Source organism: Betta splendens, chromosome 16 (genome assembly GCF_900634795.4).
Source record: "Betta splendens chromosome 16, fBetSpl5.4, whole genome shotgun sequence".
NCBI classification, from domain to species: Eukaryota; Metazoa; Chordata; class Actinopteri; order Anabantiformes; family Osphronemidae; genus Betta; species Betta splendens.
Genome location: NC_040896.2, coordinates 5,406,086 through 5,418,202, shown reverse-complemented (window position 1 = coordinate 5,418,202; position 12,117 = coordinate 5,406,086). Strand labels below are relative to the sequence as shown.

At 44.4% G+C, this 12,117-nt stretch overlaps 1 protein-coding gene across 5 annotated transcripts; it reads right to left on the bottom strand.

The window, feature by feature from the left end:
* Positions 1 to 51: 51 nt before the first annotated feature.
* On the bottom strand, positions 52 to 4,650 carry dek (DEK proto-oncogene). Of its 5 annotated transcripts, none has more exons than XM_029129680.2 (12): positions 4,501 to 4,650; positions 3,675 to 3,799; positions 3,359 to 3,457; positions 3,151 to 3,260; positions 2,896 to 2,990; positions 2,382 to 2,511; positions 1,939 to 2,238; positions 1,542 to 1,706; positions 1,323 to 1,404; positions 1,066 to 1,208; positions 919 to 987; positions 52 to 473 (listed from the first exon to the last, which is right to left on the bottom strand). In XM_029129680.2, exons 1-12 carry the CDS (start codon positions 4,632 to 4,634, stop codon positions 462 to 464), a joined length of 1,464 nt encoding a protein of 487 aa, XP_028985513.2. In that variant the 5' UTR covers positions 4,635 to 4,650; the 3' UTR covers positions 52 to 461. The 5 variants fall into 5 exon arrangements, with proteins under 5 accessions (XP_028985513.2, XP_055359049.1, XP_028985515.1 ...); XM_055503074.1 differs by having other exon boundaries at positions 1,066 to 1,205; XM_029129682.3 differs by having other exon boundaries at positions 4,412 to 4,550.
* Positions 4,651 to 12,117: the final 7,467 nt, after the last annotated feature.

Genomic DNA, 12,117 nt, shown 5'->3' with positions numbered 1-12,117 from the left:
TTTGGCCTCTAAACCCAACACAGCTGATCTGGTCAAAGCACATGGAGAATATTTAGTTCAAAAGGGAAGAATTTTAATCGATAAGTAAATGATTGGGCACAATCCAAAAGGTTTTAAAAGAACAGTAAGAGCCAAAATGTATATTAATCAGAAACTTTGTTATTAAAAACGTATTTACACATTAATTCAAAAATGAATGTAATGTTTTAGATGAAAGGTTTTAACATCTAAATCACTGCTTCTTTACCTCAAACAATCACTTCTGAAACAAACAATTTCAGTTACCTGAAATGAAAGTAATAAATGAATCAAATTACGAATCATTAGAACTCCTCGGTCCTTCAGACGATGAAACCGCTTCAGTTAATCTGAAAATCTAGAAATTAAACATAAACATGAGACTAGTGAAAAAGCTTTTCAGTCTGATCAGCTGATGTTTTCCCTCGAAGTATGTGTCATCTTCACGTGATGAGCTGTGAGGAGACATTTGAAAAGAGAGAAATTAAGTTTGATAAAGCTGCAGAACAAACAATCTGTACATACAAATGTTTGCCCAGTACGAATACTGAGCAACGTGAAATAAATGTGTCTAAGAAGAAAGAGCCACAGCGCTGCACTGAAGTAACGATCAATGACCACACAAGGACATTTTGACAGCTCTGACTGAGGTTCGTCTCAAAGCGTCTCACCCCTGAACAACAACAAGAGGACATTGTTATTTTTCAACTTTTAGGACCAATGACTGGTCATATTACATTTTATTCGGCTGGTTGATCAATTAATCTGATGCAGAGCTGTTTCATAAGAGGGATAGAAGTAACATCCTAACACCCCCCAATGCAAAGGCTCCGAACTCCATCGTGCTTTAGTCTCTAAAGCTGCAGAACGCCACAGAGTGCTGTTGGCTCTGACACTCACAGATTTAACGGTCTGTTTAATGAAGTCCTTCCTGCTGGTCAGGTCGTGGTTTGGAAAGGTGTCGTACACCTGGAACACACAGGTTAGTTAATGTAACAGTCCAGCAGTCAAGGTGCGTCCTGTTTGTGTTGCCAAGAGTCTTCTCACCCTCTGGCAGATTTGTTTCATCGTCATCTCCTCCAGATTTGCCTCCTTCAACAGACTCTGCACCGTCTCCTTCAGCTGCTCGTCACTCGGTGCTTTCTTTATCATCATGATGAGCGGCTCGTCGTCGTCTGAACTGTCTTCTGCTGCAAGCACAAACCAAAGGAGGACGCCGTGATGAGGTTTCAGACCAGACACAGAGCTAGAAGCCCCTCCTCTGTCTAGCCAACCAGTCTGTGTCACTGCAGGTGTGCGCTCACCTGTGTTTGTGTTTTTGCTATTGCTGCTGCTATCAGCTTTCTTTGTCTTGGCAGCCGGTTTAGCAGATTTCTTTCTTTTGGGCTAGAAGAAGATCAAACATTAATTTTGCTGTATTACTATATTACTACTATTACAACACCCTGGGAAATCTTCACAACGTCAGGACAGAAGACATCGAACCTGAATGAGCTGAAACTAAACTGCTATTCCGACTTTACCTTCTCGTCAGCTTCACTGTTGACCTCCGACTCAGACTCTTCTGAAAGGTCTTTTCTCGCTCTCTTTTTAGGAGGACCCGTCTTCTTGGCTGGTGTACTCTGTCGTTTTACTACCGCAGATTTCCTGGGTACAGATTTGCCTTTGCTGGAATTTGATTTGGGAGACTGAAAAAGTAGAAAGGTCTGGTGAGGACTGTAGACACATCATAGAGCTTATGTTGATAAAAGTTGGAATCCAGCTGTTCTTTTTTTATCTATAAAATTACAGCTAATGTTGTTGTTTATTTATCATAAATCTACCTGAGAATTTCTTTCTTGATCTTGTCAAATGTTTCAAAGGGTTTTTCAGGGCAAACAGAGCCAAGAAACATTGATTTGACTCTCCAGCCAAACTCACCTCTTCACTCTCCTTCTCAGACTGCTCTGACTTGTCAGACTGTTCCCCTTCTTTCTCTGACTGTTTCTCATCTGCATCCGATCCCTCTGCTTCAGCTGAAGCCCCAGCTTTCTCGTCTTCCTCTTCCTCATCGTCGCTACTGGAATCCATAACTATGGCTTTGGACTTGCTTGCGGTTTTAGATTTTTTAGGATTAGATGACGAGCTGCTCTGTTTAGATTTGCTCTTTTTTTTGGTTTTTGTACTTAAATCGTCAGACAATTTTTTCTTCGATTTCCTCTTCTTCTTTACAGGCACACGCTGCAACAGTGTAAAAACAATGGCGTCATTCTCCAGAGTAAAAATGACCAAAACTGATACTGAAGACTTCATTTAATCCTGTAAACAATTACATTTTGAAAACACGCTCTGTCTGTTGGTTACTCAGGGGTCTGACAGCTCACCTTTCCGCTGCTTTTTGGTGCAATGAGGAAATTCAGGATCTTGTCGATGAGATCCAGGTGAGTTCCTTTTTTCTCCAGATCCAATACACCACAGACAACTTTCAGTTTAGAGTTGGTGAAATGTGTATTCCTGCAATGACACACATTTATTTCTTTATGCTGAGCTATTCAGACTGCTTCATAGAAGTCAAAAATAAAATAACTGTATACACAACAGTAGCACTTGGTCTCATAACTTAAAGGGTTTCATTTTTAAATTGTCTACAAGTACAGATTTTAGCACATAGCAATCTTTCTTCTGCTATAAGACGTTTTATTCTAGCAGTGAAAACAGTGAGGTATTTGGTCCACATTTAAACACTGTAATCTATATTATGTACTTGCATGTAAGCAGAAATCCTACCTAAACATTTGTGTCAAAGTTCCTATGAAGGACCTGAATTTCACCAGCCAAACTGCTGCTCATCACTGCCCTGAAGCTTTAAAAAGTGAGGGGTTCATCCATGAAACTTACTTGAGAAGTTTTTCACGTCTCTTAATGAACTGTTCACTTTCTGCATCAAAAGAGAAGCCATTAAAGAGTCGCAAGTTCTTCTTCAACCTGGCGATCTGTTAACAGAATTTTATTTATGTTTTATTATTTTTGTGATTCGATTGCTGCTTAAGTAGTTGGTTAATATATATACACTTTATTTAGGACAGAGAAAAACTTAGCAACACTTATGCATTTGAGATCACAGGTTAGTCTGGAGGCTACGTATGCTTGTACCTTTCCTGGTCTGTCAAACACAATGGCGTGCAGAGGTTTCAGATCAGCTGGTTTCATCTTGTTGATCTGGAAGCTTATACGTGGAATGTCTCCCAATTTCTCCCCGCTACCTGAATTTGAGAAAATTCTAAATAAATCTCACAACAGTGTTGATTTCATCGTTGGATGAATGTTGTGGTAAATCCTTATCTAGAAGTTAAATAATTACCATCTCCAAATTTAAGCTTCTCTTTTGGTTTGGGTGCCTGTAAATCAAGCCTCTCAACACATTTCTTTGCTCGCTTTCCCTCAAGGATTTCCCCTACAGCTGCAAGAATATAAAAAAAATAAGAAAAACGTAAAACAAACAATGAACAGTAAAAACATATTCCCTACATGTACCTCCAGTAAAGCTGGATTATCCACATTTGAAATGATGCTATAGAAGTCATACCAAGATACACTTTTCTGTTACCACGTCCCAGTTTACCTTGTGGTGTGTGACTGTGATAATAAACGACTGGTTTCATCAGTGTCAGCGTTACCAGATATTTTGTTGCTGCTCCTATTGTGGCTCGACTGCTCTTCCTGTGATGTGTTCTGCTGGTCCTCCACTTTTCCCTCTGACACTGCGGAACTGTCCATCCCCTCACTCATAGCGGCACTGCAACTGGAGAAAGATAAGCATGTGTCCCTCAGCAATCACTTTGGGTCTGACTCTATGGAGACAATGAAATGAGGCGATAATCCAGGAAATGCACGAACACACTGCACTTAGGTTACTTCAAGTAAAAACACACAAAGCGAACTAACGGAGCAACCGCGTTAGGATCAGTAGAGTGGTCTACTGGACACACGCCGAGGCGGAAGCAGTGAATCTTCAGTGTGTTGATTAACTGTTAGTCCTGATTATAACGTCCGTTCATCTCACCCCCTCTGACCCGTCCACAGCTTTTACTGCTCGGACCCGAGCTGTGTTGTGCGTAGATGCTCCACTACACGCGTCTGTGCCACTTGGCGCGCTGTGACTTTACACTACGCATTTCAAAGCCGTTAGCTGCTGCGCCTCGTTAGCTCGCCAGACTCGCACATACACTACAGTTCGACACTGGCCTCGGCGCCCGCAGGTGTTCGCAGGTCACGTAGAGGTTTTACGCCATGTGCCACTTTCGTTGTTGTTGCCAGCCGCTGCTCGCTAACATTGACGTTAGCTCCAGTAACGTTAGTGACGCTTGCTCTCAGCTGCGCGGAAACAAAGAAACAGCTGTGCACACAACTCAACCTGATGAAGCGATACAACAAACCCCCAACCAAAGTCCACAGGAGTCCGGGGTGACACCATCAGCCGCGAGTACGCGACACAAAACCAACCTTGTTGTAAACTGCACCGATTCCCTCACTTTCTTGTTTTTGACTTCATGATGGCGGTTTCTTTGAGGGGCGGGACTTAGTGCGGCGGCCAGCACGCTGATTGGACCAAGGGCTGATGACGTACAACTCTTCATTGGTATATGGCAGCCACAACCCTGATGTTGTTGCACTATTGACCCCTATTGGTGAGAATATTATTTATCAGACTAATAATAATAAAAGAATATTCATAAGAATATTGTAGCGGCCCGGGGTTTCAGATCGATGGGCATTATGGGATATTGTTTTGGGGTGAGTTATGCAGCACCGTGAGACAAAATGTTGTTAGTCTAGGTCCTGCGACATGGTCAGCGTGTTCAAAATAAAACTGTAGATTAGCCAGTTTAGTACAGTACGTGCCTATGTGAAATCTTTGTATGTTGTGAGTTGTATATTGTAGATGTAAATGTATGTATTTGCTGTGTTACTTGAATAAAGTAAAAAAATAATGCAGGTGTCGACCCCAGATCGTCACAATATATACGTTATGTTATATATGTTACACGCGTGTGAAATCAGAAAACAGGCAGAAAACAAAGTATGAAATACATCGCATTTCAATTCAATTCAATTCAATTCAATTCAATTCAATTCAATTCAATTCAATTCAATTCAATTCAATTCAATTCAATTTTATTTTATTTATATAGTGCCAAATAACAACAAAGTTATCTCAACAAAGCAACTAAATAATAATTAAATATAAATAACAAAAAATATATATTTGTTATTAATTATTAACACAGTACAACAATATAATTCAATTCAATTTTATTTATGTAGCGCCAAATCACAACAAAGTTATCTCAAGGCACTTTTTCAAAGTAAGGTTTAAGACCTCACACAACTAAACCCAACAAATCCCACATACAGCAAGCATTTATTTGACAGCAACAGTGGAGAGGAAAAACTCTCTCTCTAACGAGGAAGAAACCTCCATCAGAACCAGGCTGGATGTGGGCGGCCATCTGCCTCGACCGGTTGGGGTGAGGGGAGAGAGAGAAAAGCACAGCAACAACAACAAGCAACAACAGAGCACAGGCAGGATGGTGTGACCAGAGACTGGACACAGGTTTGATCCACAGCTGCCCATCACAGACACAAAGCTCTGAGTCCGATGATACCTGTAGGTGAGGACAGAGTGGAGGAAAGAGAAAGAGAGAGAGAGAGAGAGCGGGGGAGAATCACAACTACTGAAGAGAAAGAGACAACGTTAGTTGAACATAGAACAATGATGGGAAGTTATTGGACAGAAATGTAGAAGGAAACAGAGGAGCTCAGTGTATAAATTAAGTTCCCCTAGCAGTCTATGTCTATTGCAGCTTAACTAAGAGATGGTTCCTGTGACTAACAATCATTGCCAGTGACCTGAACCATCTCTAACTATAAGCTTTATCAAAAAGGAAGGTTTTGTGGAGGTGGAGAGTGTGTCAGCTTCTCGAACCTGAAGAGGGAGCTGGATCCAGAGGAGAGGAGCTTGGTAGCTAAAAGCTCTGCCCCCTGTTCTGCATTTAAACACTCTAGGAACCACAAGTAGCCCAGCGCTCTGAGAACGAAGTGTTCTGCTGGGAGCATAAGGAACTATGAGGTCTTTAAGATAAGAAGTACTCATTGAGTACTTTGTAGGTGAGTAGGAGAATTTTAAATTCTATCCTACATTTTACAGGCAGCCAGTGCAGAGAAGCTAATGTAGGAGAAATGTGATCTCTCTTTCTAAGTCCTGTCAGAACTCTGGCTGCAGCATTTTGAATGAGCTGTAGGCTTTTTAAGGAGCTGTTAGGACATCCTATGAGTAAGGAGTTACAGTAGTCCAGCCTAGAGGTAACAAATGCATGGATCAGTTTCTCTGCATCGCTCTGAGAGAGGATGCTTCTGATTTTAACTATATTTCTAAGGTGGAAGTAGGCGGTTCTGGAGATTTGTTTAATGTATGATGTAAAAGAGAGATCCTGGTCAAACATGACACCAAGGTTCCTCACAGTAGAATCTGAAACTAATGTTATGCCATCCAGGGTGGCTATCTGACTCAATAGTGTCTCTCTCAGATTTTTAGGCCCAACAATAAGAATCTCGGTTTTATCTGAGTTTAGTTGAAGGAAGTTTTGGGACATCCAGGATTTGATGTCTTTTAAACAACCCTGAATTAACCCTGAAATAGTTGATCTGTTTCATGGATCCTGGTTCCAAGAACATATATACAGTAGCTGAGTATCATCTGCGTAACAATGAAAATTAATAGAATGTTTTCTAATAATCTCACCTAGAGGAGACATGTATAGGCTAAACAGAATTGGACCCAGCACAGAACCCTGTGGAACTCAATAGCTAATCCTTGTGCATGTGGAGAATTTATCATTAACATGAACAAACTGGAATCTGTTCAACAAATAGGATTTAAACCATCCCAATGCTGTTCCTTTAATACCGATTCTATGTTATAGTGTCTGTAATAGAATGTTATGATCAATTGTATCAAATGCAGCACTAAGATCTAACAGGACAAGGACAGAAAGTAGACCATTGTTTGAAGCTAATAGAAGATCATTAGTGACTCTAACCAGAGCTGTTTCTGTGCTATGATGTTTTCTAAATCCTGACTGAAAATCTTTGTACAGGTTATTCCCACTCAGGTGGTCAGATAATTGTTTAGCCACGAATTTTTCCAGAATCTTGGAAATAAAGGTTAAATTTCAAATGGGCCTATAGTTGGCTAGTTCTCCAGGGTCAAGGGTTGTTTTTTTTAATAGAGGTTTGACCACAGCCACCTTAAAAGCCTGTGGTACATAGCCTAGTTGTAAAGATTGGTTGATTTGATTTAATATGGACGAGCTGATTAAAGGTAGAACTTCTTTGAGTAATCTGGTTGGGATTGGATCTAAAAGACAAGTGGACGACTTGGAAGAGTTAATTATTGAGGTTAACTCCATATGAGTTATGGGGAAGAAGCTGTCTAGGTAAGACAGAGGATTTGGTAAATTTAAAGTTAATGGATCTAGACAGTGCTTTCTGTCATTTGGAAGAAGTCGCTGCTGAATGTTTTTTCTAATGGTGATAATTTTATTAGTAAAGTAGTTCATAAAGTCATTGCTGCTGAGATTTAAGGGGACAGTAGACTCAACAGTGTCACGAAGGAGGAAGGACCCAAATGCATAGTGTTGGCTTGGTTAAGATCAGAAGTTTAATATTCAAGGTCAGGCAGGCAGAGGTCATACACGTTGTGGCAGCAAACAAGATCCAACAAGGAGTAGGCGCAGATGAGGTCAGAGTACAGCCAATGGTCAACTTACGGCACAGGACTGTCATAGGTTAAGCAAGAGGCAGAGTAGGTAACAAGGCAAAGTCGAAAACGATAGACAAGAGTACTAGTAACGCTGGAATTCTGGTCAGGAACAACACACACAATCTGACAAGGTACTGGGGTGAGAGGTGGTGCTTAAATGCTGGATGATTAATTGCTGATGACATGCAGGTGGTGTTAACAAGAACTGGAAGTGAAGCTGGGTTAACTGGGTAAGGGGCTAAACAGGAAGTGGTGACAAAATAAAACAAGACATGACTGAGAACGTAACTAAGAAACATGAAGTATGCCCCCGTCTAGGGCGGATTCCTAGACGGCCAAGGGAGCTCCAGGGTGGGCTTGATGAAAGTCCCTGATGAGGGTCGGGTCCAAGATGTCCCGGGCCGGAATCCATGAATGTTCCTCCGGCCCCTATCCCTCCCAGTCCACCAGGTACGACCTCGGCGGCAGCAGTTGAGCAGGGTGCGGACAGTGTAGACAGGACCGCTTTCGACCAGCCGTGGAGGAGGAGGTAACTGAGTGGGTGGAACCAGAGGGCTTGACCGGAAAGGCTTGAGGCGACTGACGTGGAAGGTTGGGTGGATGCGCATGGTTCTTGGAAGGGTGAGTCTGATGGCAGAGGGATTGATAATACGTTCAATTGTGAATGGACCGATGAACTTCTGTGATAGCTTACGTGACTGGGTCTTTATGGGGAGATCCTTGGTGGATAGCCAGACTTGCTGTCCAACCGTGTAGGTTGGAGTGTCGGAACGATGGCGGTCCGCTGCCTTCTTGTAGCCCTACTGGGTGAGTAGCATAGTTCGTCTAGCCTGGACCCAGGTGCAGGTTCAATTAGTTATTAAGTTATTTAAGATCCAGTGCTCACCTTTTCCGTTTCCCAGATTGTTCGTTCAGACATTGGCTGTCATTATTAAAGGAACATTATTTTTAAGTCCTCTCTGGGTGCTGTTTCTGTGGCTGCTGAAGCACTGCCCAGGGGGGTTCTGTGTGGGCGGTTTGGGTTGCAACACCTGCCCTCCTGGAACTGAAGGTTTGTGGGCTCCCTGGCTGCTAGAATTCTTTCCTGTGCTCGTTGGATGGGCGTAGCGGCCGATCTCCTCCATCACCCTGGCTTCCACGAGTGGCATTTTTCATGCACCAATGTCTGCCTCACCCTTAAGGGTTGATAAGTGATGGTCACTTATCAATGACGTGATAAGTGACCATCACATAGATCTGTTCTGTCTCACTGAAACCTGGCTGCAGCAGGATGAATATGTTGTAATATATGTACTCTAATGAGTCACATGAACTATCATGTTCCTAAAAGTACAGGTAAAGGAGTAGCAGCAATTTATAACTCAGACTTATTAATTACTGCTCAAACATAGTTATAACTCATTTGAGAGCCTCACTCTGAGCCTTTCTCACCCAGACTCTAAAACCCAGAAGCCAGTTGTGTATGGTACTGTTTATCGTCCTCCTGCTCCATATTCAGAGTTCTTAACTGAATTCTCTGAATTCTTAACTGAGGCTCTTAACTAATTCTTGTCGGGCTGTTTGATATGACGGACCCACATGCACAGCTTCGGACACCAGAAGGTAAGTATCGTCAGATTTAATGGTCAAGGCAAGATCCAAGATCAGACAACAGGCAGAGGTCGATAAACAGGCAGGCAAACGACGTCTGTACAAAAGGGGTAAGCAAAGTGTCGGTCAGACAGGCTGGATCGACACAGGTTACTCACAGCAGTACAGGTAGGACAAAGCAAACGGGTAATCAAGAACAGGCGGCGGTCAGATGCACAGGCAGGCTTCATCAATAATATGGCTGGAAAGAGGAGTAACACTCGCAACAATATGGCAAGTAGCTGTGGTGACTGGTGGTGGTTAAATACACAGGTGAGTAATGACTGATATGAGACAGCTGTGCGTAATAGGACTGGGACGTGAAGCGGGAACTAACATGACGTAGCCAGAAACAAACGTCCTTTCAAAATAAAACAGGAAACAAAACCCAGAACATGACAACTTAGGTAAAACAGAAAGTCCTTCAAAAGTCCAGTAAAGCCGTAACATGACAGTTCATAGCACAGATAGAGTAATTGTAGTGGGAGACTTCATTCATGTAGATGTTGACAGTAACTGTCTCAGCACTGCTTTCAACTCATTAATAGACACTATTAGTTTTACTCAGCGGGTTCATGAACCTACTCATTGTTTTAATTGTACCATCGATCTTGTACTGACATATGGGGTTAAAATTGATAATTTAATAGTTCTTCCCCAAAACCCTCTGTTATCTGAGCATTTCTTATTAACTTTTGAATTTACCATAAATAACCTTACAGCAGCTGAAAAGAAATCTTACTATAGCAGATGTTTATCTGACAACGCTGTTGCCATATTCAAGCAGATGATTCCATCATCTTTTGCCTCATTGTCTTGTTGCTACAAAGAGGAGAACAGTCAACTTAATCCTTATGAACAGGTTGACTGTCTTGTAGATGATGCTGCAGCTTCTCTACGTACAATGTTAGACACAGTGGCTCCTCTGAAGAAGAAGTCAGTGAATCAGAGGAGGTTAGCTCCGTGGTATAACTTAGAGATCCGCAGCCTAAAGCACAGAACCAGACAACTAGAAGGACAGTGGCGTTCCAACAAAATAAATGTAAACTGCATTGCATGGAAGGACAGTCTAATAAAATATAAAAAAAGCACTTTGTGCTGCTAGAAAACATATTATTCCTCCTTAATTGTGTCAGGACTCGGGCAGGCGGCGGACCCACATGCACAGCACGGAGGCAGGATAGTGGTTAAACAGAGGTTTATTTCCCACGGCAGGGTCAGACGGTCCAGGTCATACACGAAAGGTTCACGGCAGAAATACAGGCTGGGATCAGGCAAAACTCACGGTCAGTTAGTTAGTCCAGGTTCGGTAACAGATGGTGGTTACAGAGGATCAGGCATAGGTGCACGAAACAAAGAACACGAACGAAACTCGAGGAGCACGAAACACGGGAAGCACGGAACTCTGAAGAAACACGCGACACTGATGAAACACGAACGAAACTCAGAACTCTCAGGAAACACGACAATCTGGCAGCGAACTAAGGACACAGGTGGTGGTTAAATACAGTGATTTGATTAACTGATTACCGACAGGTGTGGGTAATGAACTAGGGAGAACAGAACTGATAACAGGAAGTAAAGCAAGAACGGAAACAGAAACTGGGAGTGCTACCAAAATAAAACCGGAAATGGAACCTGGAACCAAAATAAGACAAGGAAACAACAGGAAACAAAACCCAGATCGTGACAGTACCCCCCCCCCCCCCCTATGGCGCCTTCCACGGCGCCCACGGAAGCCCCCCCCCCGAACCAGGGCGGGCGGAGGGTGGTCCCAGGCGGAGGGACCGAATCCCTACCCCTCAAGGCACACGAGCAGGGTGGGTGGAGGGAGGACCGGGGGAGGGCCAAAACACGAGTCCACACGACAAAACCAAGGTCCATGAACGGGGAAAAAACACGAAGTTCAGGGATTCCTTCACGGAGGGTGAAGGCGCGGCGAGATCCTTCTCAGCCGCCGCTGAGCCAGAGTGGCACTCCTAGTGCCCTTGAGCTGGGCCGATGTCCCCGGGGACCACCCCGCATGGCAGCGTCCTCCAGGTGGACGCTGATCCCAGAGACTGAGGAGTCGAGGCGGGCGTCGCCGCAGGAGGCAGCGCCACCCACGCAGCAGGATGCGCCGAGGGTGAGGCCACTAGTCCGGCAGCCGAACCAAGGACGAGGCAGGAACCAGCGGCGTCCTCCTTGGACCACCGCGACGAGAGACAGGAACCAGCGGCGTCCTCCTTGGACCACCGCGACGAGAGACAGGAACCAGCGGCGTCCTCCTTGGACCACCGCGACGAGAGACAGGAACCAGCGGCGTCCTCCTTGGACCACCGCGACGAGAGACAGGAACCAGCGGCGTCCTCCTTGGACCACCGCGACGAGAGACAGGTGTAGGTGCGGCCGGAGCCGCGACGGGAACGACCCCCTCCTGGAGGTCGGCAGGAACTATGACGGGAACGACCCCCTCCTGGAGGTCGGCAGGAACTATGACGGGAGCGACCCCCTCCTGGAGGTCGGCAGGAACTATGACGGGAGCGACCCCCTCCTGGAGGTCGGCAGGAACTATGACGGGCGCGACCCCCTCCTGGAGGTCGGCAGGAACTGCGGCGGGCGCGACCCCCTCCTGGAGGTCCGCCGGGACTGCGGCGGGCGCGACCCCCTCCTGGAGGTCCGCCGGGACT